The sequence below is a fragment of the Lithobates pipiens genome, unplaced genomic scaffold (assembly GCF_037356315.1).
Source record: "Lithobates pipiens isolate NorthernLeopardFrog02 unplaced genomic scaffold, aLitPip1_a1.2 Scaffold_8, whole genome shotgun sequence".
NCBI lineage: Eukaryota > Metazoa > Chordata > Amphibia > Anura > Ranidae > Lithobates > Lithobates pipiens.
Window position 1 is genome coordinate 17791567 of NW_027507903.1, and position 20186 is coordinate 17811752.

Consider the following 20186-nt stretch of genomic DNA (forward strand, 5'->3'; position numbering starts at 1 on the left):
ACCAGACTCAGTCCTCCTCCAGACCCTGCACTTTCTGCTTCCTACTTCTGCCCCGAGCAGCAACACGGGGGGTGCACTGTGATATAGGGGAGGGTGGGGTACTTTGACTTCTGATGGTGGGGGGGCTCTTGACATCTAGTCTTTCAGATAAAACTGGCCCTTTGAGGGCAACCATAATGCTGATGTGGCCCGTGGTGAAATTTAGTTTGACACCCCTAGTCAAATAGTTTACACGGTGCAAATAAAGATTTTTTTTTTTAATAAGCTCACATGAAGTGACAAGGACACCACCTTTTGGTAAGATCAATAGGCATTTTCTGCACTTGCTTATCCTGAAAAGTGAGAAAGCACTTTTGACTTACCTGTGAATTCCATGTTTTGGCGTACAGAACAGGACACGGGCTTTCTATTCATAGAACCTGGGATATAGGCTGCTACATACAGGGGACTGCACATTTGCAAAGGTCTGCTGGACAAACCTCTGTTAACCCCACCACCCCCCTCTCTGTGAGTCCTCAGTCTTTTTTTTCTAGTGTCCTAACGTGAAGGACCTCTTTTCCTTTATGGAGAAATCATTCTAAGCCTAATTACTTCATTTCACTTTGGGATTCTTGAAATAACATTTCAAACCCTTTTCTACAATTGAAGAAGTGCATAGCTTTGCTGGAAATGCCCCTTATAACCCTACAAAGCTGAGCAACTTGCATCAAACACAACTCCGCTCCACCACCTCCGGCTCCCACTCTCTGCTCACCGCTGTCACTTCTACACACAAAAGTCTTGTGCTTACAAGGACAGCTTTCCTCTTGGTGGCTCTCACAGATGCCTACCTGCCTGCCATGCAATTAGGTGGGGCATCACGTGGTAAGCTGCATTGTGCTCCTCATGTGTCCACAGATGCCGACCAATGATCTCTCTGCAAGCGAGAGAGAGAGGTGGATCTGCCTACACTGACGGGACATACTAAGCCGGGTAGGTGAGATGCAAGGAAGTTTTTTTTAAGACATGAGAGCTGTGGAGGGAGATGTGTGTAGAGGTGGGGGATGGGGGAGAGTGGTGCAGAGGTCAGAGCCAAGAAAGGATTTAAGTGCGATTTAAACAGTTTGTGAAAGAGAGCTGAACATTGCGCATGGCACACCCCTAAACCTTGCACTCTGTACATAGCACACTCATGAACCCTGTATGTATTACACCCTGAAATTGTACTCTGTGCATAGTGCACTCCTAAATCTTGCACTCTGTACATACATACATACAGACTACAGGGTTTAGGAGTGTGCTATATACAGAGTGCAGGGTTTAGCAGTGTGCTATGTACAGAGTGCACTTTCAGGGTGTCACACCTAAACCCTGCACTCATTGCGCAGCGCACCCCTGAAACTGTAATCTACACAGCGCACCCTTAACTCTGCACTATATATGTAGCATACCCCTAAAACTGCACTCTGTGCATCCCTGAGGACCACACATAATGTACTCCTGGTATTTATTGCCCCTTTAAGATTTGATGTGGTTCAGTGGGTGGGTACCAGTCGGTTGGTTGCTGCTTGAGTTCCTCCACCTACTCTCTAAGAAAAAAAATATTGCTGACGCGGCCCGCAATGAAATTGAGTTTGAAGCCCCTGTTTTAGAGTGTAGGCTCTTGAGATGAGCTACCTTATCCACCTATCAGTGGCTTGTCCTGCATGGATCTGAAAGTTTCACTTTACCACTGTGATGTGATTATAAAGATAGAAAATATTCACTGCGCTTGGGTTCCAAGGGAGCAACTAGCATAAAATCGTTGGTAACAATAAGAGTATAAAAAAAAAAAGGGTATATGCAGTGCTAGAAACAAAATTCAAAAATGTCCATAAACACTGGCACAAAAGTCCATATTTCTTGTTGAAGTCACCCGATTCATTACTCACGTCAGTCTGTCTGATTATACACCTCGGGAATAATGAATCAGGTGACTTCAACAAGAAATATGGACTTTTGTGCCAGTGTTTATGGACATTTTTGAATTTTGTTTCTAGCACTACATATACCCTTTCTTTATTGAGGGTGTCTTCAATAAGAAATATGAACTTTTGTGCAAGTGTTTATGGACACTTTTGAATTGTATTCTACTGATGTGATTACTGCTGAATAAACGTTTGGGCACTATTTCAATGATCCTTGATGTGCTAGTGACAAATACTTTGGTTTATCAGCTGGCAGTTGCTGCAGAACTCATTTACTCCATGACATTTCCAAGAATATGTGCAATAGGAACATTACATGTAACTTGTTCTAGGGTCAGGGATCTTCAAACTACGGCCCTCCAGCTGTTGCGGAAGTACGCAGCCGCTGAGGCACTGTAAAACTCTGATATTCACAGACATGACTAGGCATGATGGGAATTGTAGTTCCTGAAGAACTGGAGGGCCATAGTCTGGAGACCCCTTTTAGGGAATCAACACAAAGTAAGGCAGAGGGCAGTTTGTAAGTGTTCCACCAGAGCTCAAACATCTGATTGTACCTATAGAAAATGTTCCTTTATTTAAAGATTCTACTGAAAAAAAAATTGAGGCCCTCCTAGAAGATCCCTTTACTCTCACAGGCCCTGCTCTGCAACCTGCTATTGCTGCAATCTCTATCTGCCAAAGACCAGGGCAATGAACAACCAAGAGGAGCCTGTTTTCTCAGCTTATGTGGCTCAGCTCGCTCTGCAGCTGTACTTTCTCTAGCTCCATTCACAACACTGATGCTCTGGGATGGCCGGTCAGGAACCTACTATCCGGGCTTGCCGACCCGCCATCCCAGAGCAGGAGGTCGCGGGCCACATCAGAGTGCGCTACTCTGAGAGTAGAGTGTGGAAATAGGATAAAGATTTCTGTAAAGGAGTTCACAGCAACATGGTGTTAAAGCAGAACGAATTGTTTCATCTTTCCATCTATTAAATCTTCTGCCCTTGTTGTTGTTTTAATTTTGGATAGTAAAACATATTTTTTTTTCTGCCAGAAAATACCTTATACAACCCATTGCCTGTTTCTTGTCTGGTAAAAAGCCTAGTCTTATGACATCATGCACAGCTCTCTCTCTTGTGAGAGTTTTCCGGGAAGGGAGGGGGATGAGTCATGAGGGCTAATGAGAGCTGCAGAGCTGGAGGTGTGCCTCTGTGTAAATCCAGGAAGTGAACCGGCAGCAGCTTCAGCTGCCCACAGTTAAAATGTTTGCAGCCAGACTCAATGGAGGGAGATTCCTGCATTATATTTAGCAAGTAAAGAATCACAGTATATATATATAAAATAATATGCAAAGTGGTTGGAGGGAAGCTTCAGAATGGCAAAGATGTTTTTATTACAAATTATGTGAGCAGACTGCAGTTCCTCCTTAAGTGTCCTGTAACAAACTCCTCGTGGCAAAAGGGTAGGAGGAAGTGCCTGAATACCCTAAAAAGGGATTTAGGCGGAAGTGGCAGTAAACTGCGAGACCTTTGGTGTGATACAACACCTAGTCATCCACCTGAGACTAAGTTTTTGGAGTGGTGAAATTAGTGCCAAGTTTGAAAGGTTTACACTGTACAAGTTTTAAATGCATTTGCGGTTTCCTAATAGTATAAAAATAAAAAGTAGAAACAAATATTTAGGATACACAAGAGAAGTATAAAGTTAGAAATAGAGATATTATGTCTCATACTTGCAATGGGGCCATGGCAACAGTCCATTAAATAGAATGACCCTGTCTTACCGGTCCATGTCTCTGTATAGAGCCTAGACTTTGCCTGTTACAGTGGGCCTAACCCTGGAGAGGTCTTCAGTATTTCGATTCCACAGGTTTGGACCACTTATGGTTCTGGAGCTCTTTATCACCCTGCGCCCAACTACACGAGCTGCACCAGGTGCCAAGGCGAACGCCCAAGTAGGATCCGCTGCCTGAAGCAACATTACAGGCCATACCCATGGTGTGGGGTCTGGGTACAGCTCCCAAGGTTTTACAGAGGTTGCACTGACCCACATGCACTGCTTCAATTGTTGTATTAGAAGAGAGAGAAGTATTGAAAAAGAATCCTAAAGTGAAATAAATTAAAGTGGCTGTCAACTTTGGACATGAAATATGAACAAAGCATAAGCCTTCATAGTGTGTACTTGTCTCAATTAAAATCACTAAGTGTCATTTCTGTCTGCTGCTTCGTTCCTCTGTTATCAGCATCAGTCACTTCTGACAAGTTTTCCTGACACCAAGAGATAAAAGGTGACAGGGGAGGGACCTCCAGCTGATTTGACAGCTTCAGCTCTGTTCCTGTGTGCAGGGGGAAGTGTCCTTTCCCTCCAAGCTAAATGGAAAAATTTATTCAGCACACCCAGGATTCCTCAGAAGGGTCCAAAGCTTTATTTACATGATCACACTGTACATATACAGCAACATTTCTGAGCCATGCAGGGTCCCTACGTAGCTCCGAAACGTTTCCGTATGTGTACCGCGTGACCATGTAAATAAAGCTTTGGACCCTTCTGAGGAATTTTTGGTGTGCTAAAAACATTTTTCCATTTAAATTGTTGGTGGTTTCCAGCCTGATGTCATTACAGCACCCAGCATTATTACACATGAACGTGTGCATAAGGGAATATTGCGATTGGACTTTCCCCCAATCAGTTCTCAGGGCTCTCTTCAACAAGCTCAGTGTGTAATTTCAGCTCGCCATCCCCTTTTCTCTGGTAGCTCAGATAATCTGCATACATTCCGCGCTTTGAACAGATGGTAGCTCAGATAATCTGCATACATTCCGCGCTTTGAACAGATGTAGAGTAGAGAGGGCTGCAGATTAACAGGTACAACTTATGTAGGAGGATCTGTTTCATCTCTGTGTATCACCTGAGGCCGGTCACTTCAATGGGTATATGTAAGGGTTTACAGCCACTTTAAGCTTAGAATGATTTCTCCATAAAGGTAGAAGACGTCCTTCACCTTAGGACACTAGAAAAAAAAAATGGAGGAATCACACAGTGGGGTGGGCTTATAGAGGGATACCTGGGGGAATGTCCAGCAGAGCATGGCCCAATCACCTGAAGGTAGCAGCCTATAACACAGGGTCTCGCACATGTTCTAATCCACGCTATACATATATGTTGTTTGTTCCCTAATTTGATAATTTATTATTTGTTTTTTGTAGAGATGTTCACACACACTATCCGCTGAAGTATACTCCTGAAGAAGCAGTCACATGGCGAAACATGGCGAGGTTGAACTGACATAGGACAAGATCTATGGTCCTCCTGTGTGGGTGGACACATGTCCAAGTGTCTAGTTCCTCTTCAGAGATCTGATAATGTGTATTGTATATTTCCCTCTATAGGACCTTTTTAATTATGTTTTTTTTTTGTCTTAAATAAATGTATACTTTTTTTTTTATATAAATACATATGCGAGTCTTTGCTGTACCATGAAGAGTCCATAAGTTGCCCCAATTTTCAAATAGATTGGATGATGGTACACTATGTTTAGGTTTTCAGTTTAGTAGTGATATTATTATAACCCAGGGTCTGTGAATATCAAGCCTGTGTCCTGTACTGTACAAAATTAAGATACTTCTAGAGCCACCAAGGACTGGTAAACTGTAATATAATCATTTTTTTTTTTTTTTTTTTTAAGGCCTGGTATTGGCAACTTCAGACTTAGTCCACCATTGTAGCACATTTCTTCTTAATCTTATATAAAATATACACTCGTCAACAGTTAGCCCATACACATACAATACCCCTGTATAGTCCACCATACCATCTCCTCATTTCACCCTCCTTGTTTCAACAACTGTATACACACACATTTGAAACTTAAGGCTAGAACTGTTGAATCTCTCCATTCATAAGTATTTTAGAAGGAGCTTCCACCTCCCTGTGGTATTTGTGATTCATCTGTAAACACAGAAGAAGTAGAAAAATGTCTTTTTGGAGAAGTCTGTGGGAAGGACAGTAACGTGTAATAGCGGCTAGATGTTGTTGACAAGGTTGAGATCTTTTTCCAAATCCAGGAGGTCCTGGTCGCTCCTGATGTTTGTACAGTGAAAGGACAGCAGAAGACGGGACAGTCCGAGATTAGTGGTGAAAATAAATTTGCATCAACTCAGTAGGTCAAATGTCTGCAGACATTGGGTGGAGCAGCAGTAAGCCACAAAACTGACAGCTGTTCTCCTGCAAAAACAAACCAACATATTATTTTATTTATGGTACTTAAATAGTACCATCAATTTACACAGTGCATTATATGTATATTAAACATTCATCTCAGTCCCTGCCCTCAAGAAGCTTACAATCTAAGGTCCCTAACTCATTCATACATACACATACTGGGGCCACTATAGACAGGAGCCAATTTATCTGCCAGAATGTCTTTGGAGGGTGGGAGGAAACCGGAGTACCCGGAGGAAACCCACACAGGCACAGGGAAAACATGCAAACTCTAGGCATGTATTGCTGTGGTTGAGATTCGAGCCGACGGTGCTGCTAGAACCTGGCATTAGAAAAAGGCATTTGGGGCGCATTTTTGCCACTCCTTGAATGCCTAGCAAAGCAGCCAACAATGGATAATATGGACAGCAGGCATTTAGTGATTGCAACGCTGTGAGGGGGGGAAAAAAAAAAAAGTGGAGTGCCACCCATTTTTTAAATGTACAATCTTTCTCATGCCCACCCGCAATGCTATTCCAAATCGCACTTTTTTTTAGAGAGAATAAAATGTAGTCGTTGCAACTTTTTATCTTGCACGGTATTTGCACATCAATTTTTCAAATCGCGTTTCATAAAAAACAGTAAAGCTAGCTGAATTTTTTTGCATAATGTGAAAGATGCCGTTAGGTCGAGTAAATAGATACCCAACATGTCACGCTTCAAAACTGCACACACTTGGGGGCGAATCTGGAGATGGCGGCGTGTGAAGTTTCAGCTCTGCCCCCGCTGGCCTAACGAACCCTGCCCGAACAGTTAGTGATCCCACCCACGCTCACAGCTCACCTGGCCAGATTGCCACAGCATCCCTAATCCAGTGGATGACTGGGGGAAGGCTAAAGGAAACCCCCACGGTGGCCCGCAGATGAAAACAGAGAGAAGGCCCCAGCTCCGCTACGGCCGGATCCTGCCAGAGCAATTAGCAAACCTACAGGCAATCACCATACACTCAGCTGGACTCTTGCTGCCTCCCCCCACCCAGTGGAAAGACAAGGGGTAAGCCTGAACTTCCCCATAACTGCCCGCAGACATACTTACAGTATATAGACAGCCTGCATGTCCAAAACGGCGGCGGCAGCCCAAAAGCACACACAGGTGCTGCAGCCAGAGACACAGACATGGCTCCTGGATCTGCCTCAACATGGCTCAATGAAGGATTTCAGTGCCAGGGCTTCTCAGGCTGCATCCATGTCCCCAGATAGGGATATAATCTCTTCCCAGTCAGACCTAGACAGGGCACTGTGTGATATTGCAAGTCAGGGGAGCATGGAGGACAATCCCTCCTCTATTCCAAACTCTCAGGCCGTGCCACCACCACCAACAGAATACTTGGGGGATCCCATTTTGTTGGCGAGGTTTTACACCCTGTTAGAATAAGGGCTTGAAAAAGCAAGTAAACGCATAACCTCTGAACTGAAACATGATTTTCAGGAGCTGGGCTTCCGCATAGGGACAATAGAGAACACACGGGAAGATACCATCACCAGAACCAACCAAAACACTGAGGGCATGCACAAGAGATTGGACGATGCGCTAAACAAGATAGATGACCTGGAAAATCGGTCTCACAGCTACAATTTTCGGGATCGTGGCATTCCTGAATCCTTCCTGGACTTCGAAACTATCGTTAAAGAACTCATTCACCACCTCATCCCTGACATACCTTCTCGCAACATATAAAAAGAAAGAAAAAAAGAAAGAAGAGTTCACAAAGCCCTGACGGCGCCCCGAGATTATGGTCTGCCAAGAGACATCTTTGTAAATCCTATTATGCGGTCAAAGAGCAAGTTATGGCCAGAGCTAGAGAAATAGATGACCTGCAACTGCGGGACCACAAAATCCAGATCTTCGCTGATATTTCTACTTTCCAGAAGCGCAGAGCTATGAAACCTTTGCTACAACTTTTGATAGAGAAAAATATTAAATACTAGCCTTCCCTTTTCGATTGAATTTTACTTTCCGCAACAAAAAACATTATTTTTCCATGTTTCCAGAGGGTGAAGTTCTGCTGAAAAAACTGGGACTTATATCCGTGGATCCAGAGGGATCCTTCCGCACCCCTTAACCCAGATTACCTACCACCAAGCCCGCGCAGAGTCCTCTATCTCCAGTGTGGCGCTCCACCAGAAGCCAAGCCAAGCTCATGATGAAGAAGAAAAAGGTGGCTCCCGAGTTCAATGAGACCTTGTGGAGTGAATTTTTCCTCCGTTTGTTTTTCATTCTTTAATTGAGCCTAGGGTGGGATCACTGAACAACTAGAATGCTTCCAGACATTTCATTGCTAAGAGTGGGAATGAGAGACCCTGGGATTTAGGTTTTAGGCATACTGTTATGTATTTCTCGGGGGTCTTTTGATTCTCACAGTTATAACTCCTTATGTTAATGTTGATATTTTTAAGGGCGTGTTAAGGGCGTGTTAAGGCCAGTGGTGGCAGTCATGTGCCCAGTTTGTCTTTGCTTCCCTCCACTAGTGAGGAGACCAGAGCCAAACCAGGTCCTAGGCTTTGCCCAGGATGAAGTTCGGGGACGACCAGGGGGATCCATTACCCTGGTTTAGAGTACGTTTGGTTGAAATTACTGTCTAACTATTGCATAATATACATTGATTTCTTATTTGCAGGACAGCTCTACCATAGGAATGGTTCTGAATTTTTGCTTCTTTTGTGGGTTTACTTTTTTTCTTTTCTTTTTCTTAACCTTTACCCCTTTGCTCCGGGTCCCCTCGGAACTAGCCCTTCAGCTGCCGAACGTTTCTGAGAACCAGGAAAGGTCACCATTATTCTTTGTGCACCATGGCAGACAATACTATCGGGGTCCCCTTCAAATTTGTCACCCACAATGTTAAGGGGCAGAATTCTCCGTTAAAGCAGAGGATGGCCTTCCAACATTACAAATCTTTACGGGCAGATGTTCTGCTCCTTCAGGAGACATATTTTCCGCCAACCTACAACCCAAACTTTTTGCACCACTATAACCCCCATTTCACTTGGCAAATGTCCCAGGGAAAATGGGAGGTGTGGAGATCTACTTTTCCAAACGGGTATCTTTCTCGCTGGAAAGGAAGATTTGCAATCTGGAGGGACGTTACTTGATGCTAGTAGGGCATCTGGAAGGCTCCCCAGTTTCATTGCTCTCTTATTATGCTCCTAATTCAGGTCAACTTCCCTTTTTTAGAACGTTGCTTCATGCTGTGTCCCCTGACCTGAAGGGGATGGTACTTTTAGCAGGAGATTCCAATGTAGCCCTAGACTCTATATTTGACAAGACCAGAAGGCCATCGTCTTATTTATTAATTACCCCAAAATTGGGTCAAAACTGGCAAAAAATTTACATTAACACAATCTGATTGACATATGGCGGGAACTCAACCCTTCCAGGAAAGATTATACGTTCTTTTCCAACGTTCACTGCACCTATTCTAGAATCGATCACTTTTTCACCAATTCTGACATGGTGCCCCTCTTCCGGGCAAGTAAAATAGTAGGCCTGATATGGTCAGACCAGTCTTTGCTTTGGACATTGTGTGACACTTTACAAGTACATAGGGGTCCTGCCCCTTGGAGACTGAATGAATCACTCTTGAGTAATCCATCAGTCTGTTTTGATATAGAACAAACACCTTAAGGAATATTTTGCCTCAAATAAACCTGAAGACACCTCTCCAGTGATCAAATGGCTCACAAAGCCATGATCAGGGCTGATTCAAATAGCATCCCATCTCAAGAAGAACTCAAACGCTCTTATTCGCAATAAAGAAGAAGGGTTGTCTGACCTACTGACACGACACAAACAGAACCCAAATTTGGACCTTAGACAAAAATAGACTCTATCTTGGAGTGAATCTTTGGCGACTAAAGCGGGAAAAAAAATCTTAGATTGTCTCAGGCCTCCTTTTACACGCTAAAAGATAAACCAGGTACCATGTCCCTGATCAATAATGACTTAAAACTCCTGACCAAAATATACGCGATTAGACTCAATACATTTTTAACACAATATATTCACATCGACCAGGTTGGATTTTTTCCGGGTAGACAGGCTGCGGATCAGATTAGATGGGTCAAAGACTTGATCTCTGTAATGAGTTTTAATTGGGACGGTGCAGATGATCGATGGGGCATGCTATTGTCACTGGACCTACATAAGGCCTTTGACTCTATATCCTGGCTTTTTCTGTTTCACATATTGAGGAAATGGAATTGTGGATCGAAATGTCTTAATCAAATTAGTGTGGGTATGGTCGTACATCGGACCTTTTGTAAATCCGGAGAGGAACTAGGCAGGGATGTCCTCTGTCGCCACTCCTCTTTGTGATAGCTATTGAGACATTGGCAATAGCTATTAGATCCAACCCCAATATCCCACGGTATTGAAAGTGTCGACAATATGCATAAATGTGGCCTATTTGCTGATGACATGCTGCTATTCATATCGGATCCTATCACGACCGTAGACAATTTATTTGCCTTATTTTCCAATTTCCGAAACCATTTCTGGATTGAAGGTAAATCGACTAAAATTGTAGGCTCTAAATATAAATCTCCCCCGGCCATAGTCTTATGCCACCTACACACGGTCGGATATTCCGACGGGAAATGTTGGATGTGAGCTTGTTGTCGGAAAGTCCGACCGTGTGTATGCTCCATCAAACATTTGCTGTCAGACTTTCCGTCAACAAAATGTTTGATAGCAGGTTCTCAAATTTTCCGCCAACAAAACTTTTTGTTGGAAAGTGGAATTATGTGTACACAAGTCCGTCGCACAAAAGTTCATGCATATCGTCTATGCCAAATTTTACACTTCCTACGAACCTTAATGAGGGATAAGGTAGAGATTACCACTAGGATCCTGTTTGAGAACAGATGTGTGAGAGTGCCAGAATCACAGGGAGGGATTACAGAATTATATACCATGTTCAACAATCAGGGTAACAAACCCTCCTACCAAACGGCATGGGAGGCAGACCTAGGGGAGATAGTTGAGGAGGAGGTGTGGACCAAATGGTCGACCATGGGGCACGAAGGTATACTCAACACCTCATTGGAGGTGAATTATAAAGTGCTTGTTCCTACAAGGCTAGCAAAATGTATACCCTGGTACTTCACCCCCTTTGCTTTCTGGGATGCGGACAGGGAGGAGATATGTACCATGTCTGGTGGTCTTGCCTGAAGGTTCGAGGATTAGGATGTTCAACCTAATCTACTCAGTGACTGGACAAAATATACCTAGAAGGGCCAAAACGGGGTTGTTTAGTGACCTTTAGGGATCCATGGTGTGCTGTTCTGGGAGACGGACGGGAAGGCCGCGAGACTAAACTAAAACATAGGCGGCAGGGGCAATGAAGAGCCGGGCCATTGCTTCTCCTCCAGGCTGAACAGGAAGCGTGTCCTGAGATACGATTAGGAGTCCTAAGACTCCCTGGCCAATCGGATCTCAGAACCTGCTTCCTGATTGGCCGGGAAGAGAATCAGGAAGACAATAGCGAAATAATATTTGCTATTATCACACAAGTGGGTAGGCACTGCGCCCCGCCCCGGGGCCGAGCCAAATACAGCCTTCAGGCTCTAATCATGTGCTTATATAAAAAAAAAAACCCAGTTGGAATCCATGCGTCCCACGCCCTGCATGGAGATTAGGGGCCAGGCGCAAGGATTGGGGGGTGGCCGCCACTGGTTCATCCATGATGGGAAAGTTTGGGAGGTTGCTGTGGTATGTGCACTTCTAAGGCACGCTTCACATCTCTGCAAGCGGGGAACGCACTCAAAATCACACTTTTTCTTGACCCGCAGAGTAATGTACTGCACTTTAGCAGACACGCAGGGGTGCCATTAATTCTTATTTACACCCCATTGCATCGGAAGCAGTGGTGTGATGCTTAAAATGCTCAAGGTTTTCTTTTCCCATGTGTGGGGTAGTCCATTGGAATGAATGGGCTGCTGTACCTGCGATGTGCATGTGCAAACACACTCGCACATATGTGAGTGGAGTCTTAACCCCTTCCCAACCGCCGCACGCTGATATACGTGAGCAGAATGGCACAGTTGGGCAAAAGGGCATACAGGCACGTCCCTCTTAAGATGCAGAATTGTGAGCCTGCGCGCCCGCTGTGTGCTCTGTAACCGTGGGTCCCACGGATTCCATGTCCGCTGGGTGCCTGCGATTGTGTCACGGAGCAGAAGAACGGGGGAGATGCCTTTGTAAACAAGGCATTTCCCCGTTCTGCCTAGTGACATGACAGAGATCACTGCTCCCTGTCATTGGGAGCAGTGATCGCTGTCATGTGAGTAGTAGCCCACCCCCCACACAGTTAGAATCACTCCCTAGGACACACTTAACCCCTTGATCGCCCCCTTCCCTGCCAGTGTCATTTACACAATAATCAGTGCATTTTTATAGCACTGATCGCTGTATAAATGGACAATGGTCCCAAAATAGTGACAACATTTTCTGATGTGTCCACCATAATGTCGCAGTCATGATAAAAATCGCAGATCGTCGACTTTACTAATAAAAAAAAAATAATAATTTAAGTGCCATAAAACTAGCCCCTATTTTGTAAACACTATAACTTTGTGCAAACCAATCAATAAACGCTTATTGCAATTTTTTTTAACAAAAATATGTAGAAGAATACATATTGGCCTAAGCTGAGGAAAAAAATCGTTTTTTTTAAATATTTTCGGGGGATATTTATTATAGCAAAAAAGTAAAAAATATTGCTTTTTTTTCAAAATTGTTGCTCTTTTTTTCTTTATAGCGCAAAAAATACCACCAAAAGAATATTTGTGGGTAAAAAAAGGACAATTTTGTTTGGGTGCAACATCGCACGACCGCGCAATTGTCAGTTAAAGCGACGCAGTGCCGAATCACAAAAAGTGCTCAGGTCAGGAAGGGGATAAATCATTCCAGGGCTGAAGTGGTTAAAGATAATGATTCACCAGGGGTTATTATGAATTTTAGAAACATAGAATAAACTGTTTAATATACAGAAATGATTCAGTCTCTCAAATTACCCTTGATGAAGTCCGGCCATAGGGGTCTCCCTCAGAGGAAAGAGTTTTGGATAGACTATGGTAAACATTGATTGACTGCAGCGATGACAATGTCCCAGGGGGCACTGCAACAACTCCAGAAGACTTCTGGGCAATGAGATGTGCGACAGACAACTTAAATCTAAAAACAAACGGAAAATATCGGTTAGTATAAGGCAATTCGGTGAAAAATAAAAAAAAGTTCTTCCCTCACATTTTCAGATAGATACAGTAAAAGGCAACAGATTTAAAAGCTTCCGAAATTTTAGAAAATAAATACGATTTTAAGGTGCTTAAATATTGAAGGGGACAAGGATACAAACAAAAAAATTATTATTTTTTTTTTATAAAAACTAACATGTTATACTTACCTACCAGCTCTGTGTAATGGTTTTGCACAGAGCAGCCCGACCCTCCTCTTATTCTGTGCTCCTGGCTCCTCCTGCCTTATAAGTAAGCCCCCCCTAGCAAGAGGTTACTCATGCAGGCTTGGATCCACCCCCTCAGTACTGGATTTGATTGAACCAATGGCTCTTGTTGCTCTCACAGAGTCCAGTGAGGAGGGAGAGAGAGAGAAAGCAGCGCAGTTGTTCTCTGGCACACTGCTGGATCAAGATTGGGCTCAGGTAGGTGTTGGGGGGGGGGGGGGGTCAAGAGGGGAACTGCACCAAAAATGTTTTTTACCTTATTGCAGAGAATGCAATAAAGTGGCTGTAAAAAAAAATTTTTTTTTTATCTTAATGCATTCTAATTCTGATTGTATATACTAGATTATTATTTTTATTTACTGTTTCTTTTTCCCCACGAAAAGGGGAGTTAACCTTTAGGCTTGGTTTGAGTAAATTAACTTGAAGACCAGTATTTGTTAGGGTCTTGCAGTGAAAAAGGAGTGATCAAAATGCTTTGTCATTTGCTACAATATCTCTACTTGTTGTACAACTGCTATTGACTTGCAAGTCATTGATATTATACTCCCAACTGTATATCTGATTGCAGTTGCACACTGTATTCTTTAAAACCTTTCAATAAAAAAAATTTATTGAGAGAGAAAAAGGAACGATCAATATAGCCTTAGCTAAAGGAAAGCTCCTCTGTTCACCATTTGTAATGTCCAGATTAATTTACTTATTAACCCTTTCGCTGCCAGGTCCAAAGTGATTTTTTTTTTTTTTTTTTTTAGATAAGTGGCTCTAGCCATTGGGATTGTGAGCAAAACTGACAGGCAGACTCCTACCTGTCAGGGGAAAGCAATCGAGCGCCTGCGCTGCCACCCAATTGCTCACACACACCACCTGATTGGATGAAGGTGGTGGATTGATATTGATTCAAATGTATATACCATCGTTTGTATATACGCTATACCAGCCTTTCTCAACCTTTCCAACATAGAGGAACCCTTGAAATAGTTCTCCGCTCTCGGGGGAACCCCTGCTAAAAATTAGAAATCTACAATTCATGATACAATGGTGTGATGGTGGTTGGGAAGAATGGTCCTTACACTTGTGCTCATTGAGAAGAATTACCTAGATACAGATCGCTAAAAAGGATCAATGGGATCTTGGGAACAGAGGGAACTTATCTGAGAGGCAGAAATTGCCCAATGTTGAAGGAACCCCTAGTAACCTCTGGAGGAACCCTGGTTGAGAATCACTGCGCTCTACCTTTCACACAAACCAATATAAACTTATTGGGATTTTTTTTTATCAAAGACATGCAGCAGAATACATTTTGGCCTAAATTTATAAAAGAAATTACATTTTATTGGATATGTTTTAGAACAGAAGTTTTTTTCCCCTAAATTTCCAGTCTTTTTTTCATTTATGTAAAAAAAAAAAAAAAAAAAACCCAGTGGTGATCAAATACTTCCAAAAGAAAGCTCTATATGTGTGAAAAAAAAAAATTATATCAATTTAATTTGGGGAACAGTGTTGTATGACCAATCAAGGGGCTTGATAAAAGAGGTTATGCTCTCCAGAAACACATTGTCATAGCAAACGGCTCACACAGCCCATCAGCAGCCAGCTGCTCGCATCACGTGCCCCCAATCACGTTTTTCTGCGCATGTAGACTGTCAGCATGCATGAGATCAAGTACAACGGCAACTGCATTCAATCCAGGACTGTTGCCATATCCACAGTGCCAGCTGGAACTCCTGTCAAGGGGGTGAGAGGATTTTGGTGTACAGTACTATGGTGGGGAGATGAGATTGATAAGCTGTGATTCATTTTTTCTTGAGAGTGCATTTTTATTTTTTATTGTGAGTGCATTTTTATTACGTTTTTATCATAAAATAAGGGGCACCAGAGCCTGTGCGCTCTTCTCTCGTTTGTGTATTTAAAGCGAAAACACTGTGCTATAACAAACAAGTACTGAAAACTTCAAAACAGCTGCCAACACTTCAAACAAACAAAGTTCAGTGAATAAAAAGTAACAAATAGTGTAGCGCTGGATGTTTGTAACAAAACCATACATAAATGAATTATGTGGTTACAAAAAACAAAATGTGAATGTGCTGAAAATGCAACAAAAAAAAAACTGTGAACACTAAAAATATTAATAACTAAATAGTGAGTCCCAGTAAAAAAAGTCCACGTATATTAAGTGGTGCACAGATGTTGTGGTAGATATTCCTCACAAGGAAATCAGAGGGATGTTGTGGTAGATATTCCTCATAAGGAAATCAGGGAGTCCACAAATCAGGTGAAACCAAAGAAAGCGGCTTGTCTGAAGTGATTTCAAAGAATAGGTGAAATACTCTTACCAGAGAAGATGGACTCATCTGTCATACGACGGTTGAGCCAACAGCGCTTGGGGTCCACACATGGAACCAAAGGTAGATTGTTGGTAGTCCGAATGGATACTGTGTAGGCTTCCGATGTTAAAAGACTGTGGTGAACGTCTCTCGAAGCGTCTCTCAGAGTGTCAGGATCGGATGGGTTGCATTTGGGGTACTGACCCCAAATGTGGAAGGTGGTCCACAAAAAATATAAAGGAAAAAGAAAGCTCCAAATGGTGCAGGTCAGAGGGTAACCATTGGGTTTTATTTAAAAAGTCATAAAAATAAACAAAATTATGACATGTGATCACAGAAAATAGATATTAAAAGAAAGAGCAATGTGGGGTGCCAGATGCAAGCCCGACGCGTTTCAACAACATATGTCTTCAACAGGGGCAATGGTTACCCTCTGACCTGCACTATTTGCAGCTTTCTTTTTCCTTTATATTTTTTGTGGACCACCTTCCACATTTGGGGTCGGTACCCCAAATGCAACCCATCCGATCCTGACACTCTGAGAGACGCTTCGAGAGACGTTCACCACAGTCTTTTAACATCGGAAGCCTACACAGTATCCATTCGGACTACCAACAATCTACCTTTGGTTCCATGTGTGGACCCCAAGCGCTGTTGGCTCAACCGTCATATGACAGATGAGTCCATCTTCTCTGGTAAGAGTATTTCACCTATTCTTTGAAATCACTTCAGACAAGCCGCTTTCTTTGGTTTCACCTGATTTGTGGACTCCCTGATTTCCCTATGAGGAATATCTACCACAACATCCCTCTGATTTCCTTGTGAGGAATATCTACCACAACATCTGTGCACCACTTAATATATGTGGACTTTTTTTACTGGGACTCACTATTATTTAGTTATTAATATTTTTAGTGTTCACAGTTTTTTTTTTGTTGCATTTTCAGCACATTCACATTTTGTTTTTTGTAACCACATAATTCATTTATGTATGGTTTTGTTACAAACATCCAGCGCTACACTATTTGTTACTCTCGTTTGTGTATGATTGAGAAATTGGCATTTAGCAGAATTGTCATTTCAAGTAGTGCAGTGCTGAACAGCAACAAATGCCCTGGCTATTCAGTGGTCAAGTGGCTAATAATATAAAATAAATGAACAAAGAAATGCTGGCACCCTTTCGTTCCATCATGGCTATGGCAGTTAGGCGCCACTCAAAAATCAGGTGCAGATATGCCATCCCAAGGTCCCAAAGAGAAATATAAGAGGCATGAAATAATTCATAGACATGTGCAATTGTTTTTCGTTCCGAATTCGTTTAACGAATTTCGGCAAATTCGTTAATTCGTAAACATCCGAAATCAAGGAAAACCTGTTTAACAAATTTTTCAGAAAACTTGAAAAATCTGAAATAATAATGCAACTATTACCAACTATTAAATCACAGGTATTGGAATTTCCTTTCAAATTTGGCTGTTAGTGAACGTAACGAATAGGAATTTATCCGAAATTACGAATTATCCGAAATAACTAATGCTGTATCTGAACAAATAAATAACAATAATAAAAACATTTTATTATTATTTATTGTTTTGTTCCATTTGTTTAGATTCATTATTTTCAGATAATTCGTAACTTCGGATAAACTCGTATTCGTTGCATTCACTAACAGACAAATTTGAAAGGAAAATCCAAATACCTATAATTTAATAGTTCTTTTTAGTTAGTTATACTTTTGAATTTTCTTTCTTATTTTCGAATTTACAAGTTTATGAATTTACGAATTGCAATGATAATGAATGACCCAAAAAAAAAGGAAAACAAAAAAACAAAAAACAAAATGAACAAATTTATCGGTAGTGCACATGTCTAGTAATTCAACCCGCAAAATTTTAAATAAATGGAACTATCAGAAAACAATTCCCAACCCAATGCTCAAATAAAAAAAAAAAAACACAGAGCATTCAAACAACACCCATGATCTACATACATCACATGTACCCTTGTGTGAGATGAGTAAGTCCTGCAGAATGTGTGTGATTGATATACAGAGAGAAAACACTTTTCTGCTTTACATACGAATGTGTGAAGACGGTGCTTTCACCTGGTAAGAACGAGCATAGTGCAGCATGAAGAGAACGCAGTGCCAGTTCCTGTAGAGGCAACACTGAATCACATGGCAATCCGATGCCCTTCACCTCCGCCGGCAGATGGACGCTGAGTGGTCCAGAGGTGAAGGAAAGGAGCTTTGTTTCAGATACTGGAACGGGAGAGCCGCAGCTGTGAGGGAAGAAAGGAAGGAAACTGTTAAACATAACATCATGAGGTGTCTTTTCTTTCCTGGAATTCTCTGACAGAGGCATCTAGAGTTCTACGAAACTAAGCCGGCGCTTTATTAGAGAATGTACGCCAAGCTCTTAGCAGGTAGCCATTTCCAATCACTTTGCAGTGGAAAATAGTGATCATTCTTTGGCCTCCATCCAAACAGACTCGGTAGCGTTCTAAACAGGAACTCACAAAAAACACCTCGAATAGATCCACAAGACATCTCCACACTTTGCACTGCATATAAAATAAACTCCAAATTTGCTGAGGAAACAAATAAATATAAAAAAATATATAATATATATATATATATATACACACACACACACACACACACACACACACACACACACACACACACACACACACATATATACACACACACACACATATACACACACACACACCCCAAAAGTTTTGGGACACCTGCCTTTACACCAGCGGCGGCCTGTCCACATTGGGCACAGGAGTGCTGCCCCCCCCCCCCCCCCAATCTCCATGCAGGAGCGCCGGACGCATGGACACAAAGTTTTACGAGTTGTTTTATTTCCCTTTAGAATTGGCTTGAAAAAGGATGGTCCCAGGGCATAGAGCACCCAGTAGCGTCGCTAGGGGGAAGCGGGCCGCACCCAGCTGACACCCGCCAGAGGGCGACACTGGGCACGCCTCTGGATTGAGAGAGGCGCCGCAGCTCTCTTTTTTCCCCCCTACCCCTGCGCACTCCACTATCTCTGCTTTTGTTACTGTGTCTCTTTAGCTCCTTGCGATGTTCGGGGAGAGAGGAGGAGAAAGAATTGTGAGGCAGAGGTAGACAGCTCTGGAGTCCCATAGCCCAGTGCCCGCATGTCCTTGTGTGTAGCAGCCCCCCAGCACCCCCAAACACTTACCCTGACCCCCTTCTCTACACGGCTATGTCCACGATTCCCTCGGCCATCCGCGACTCAACCTCCTGATTGGCTGGGGCACAGGCCCGGCACCATAGGCTCCCGCGGCTATCAATCAGGGGAAAGCGGGGGCAGGGCAGAGCGGAAGCTGCGTGTCTGAATGAACACACGGGGCTGCAGCTTGGCTCTGGTGCCCCCATAACAAGCTGCTGGTCTATGGGGGCACTCGTTAGGAGGGGTGGAGCCGGGAGCAGCGAAGAGGAACCAGAGAAGAGAAGGATCTGGGCTGCTCTATGCAAAACCAACTGCACAGAGGAGGTAAGTATAAGCATGTTTGTTATTATTATTAATTTTTTTTTTAAAGTGAGACTTTACAATCATTTTAAGTGTTCCCATTACTGGAACCCCTGAAAAACAACCCCATGCCATAATCCCCGTCCACCAAATGATTTGGACCAGTGCACAAAGCAAAGTCCATAAACACATGGATGAGTGAGTTTGGGGGTGGAGGAACTTGACTGGCCTGCACAGAGTCCTGACCTCAACCTGACAGAACACATTTGGGATGAATTTGAGCCGAGACTGCAATCCAGACCTTCTTGTCCAACATCAGTGCCTGACCTCACAAATGCTCTTCTGGAAGAATGATCAAACATTCCCATAGACACACTCCTAAACCTTGTGGACAGCTTTCCCAGAAGAGTTGAAGTTGTTATAGCTGCAAAGGGTGGGCCAACTCAATATTGAACCCTACAGACTAAGACTGGGATGCCATTAAAGTTAATGTAAAGGCAGGCGTTCCAATACTTTTGGTAATATAGTGTATATATCAGGGGCCTCCAAATGTTTTGGCACAAGGATCACTTCATATATTTTACAGATATTTGGGGCCGAAAAAAATCCCTCTTAGATTAAAGTCCCTATTAGAGTCCCCATCAAAGTCACCCTTCCATCACAGTAGCAACATCACATCACAGTTGTTGTGAATGAGGTCTAACACATTCCA

The 20186-nt window shown here is 42.9% G+C and overlaps 1 protein-coding gene across 2 annotated transcripts in view; it reads right to left on the minus strand.

Annotated features, from left to right (window-relative positions):
* Nucleotides 1-242: 242 nt before the first annotated feature.
* The window catches only part of LOC143961510 (leucine-rich repeat-containing protein 28), a 112122-nt gene continuing 92178 nt past the window's right edge, over nt 243-20186 (minus strand). For both annotated transcript variants that reach the window (XM_077470805.1, XM_077470804.1), the window contains exons 8-10: nt 18076-18251; nt 13202-13361; nt 243-6155 (exon numbers count right to left, since the gene is read on the minus strand). In XM_077470805.1, coding sequence (XP_077326931.1) covers nt 6083-6155; nt 13202-13361; nt 18076-18251 — 409 coding nt within the window. In that variant the 3' untranslated portion in view covers nt 243-6082. The remainder of the gene's footprint in view (nt 6156-13201; nt 13362-18075; nt 18252-20186) is intronic.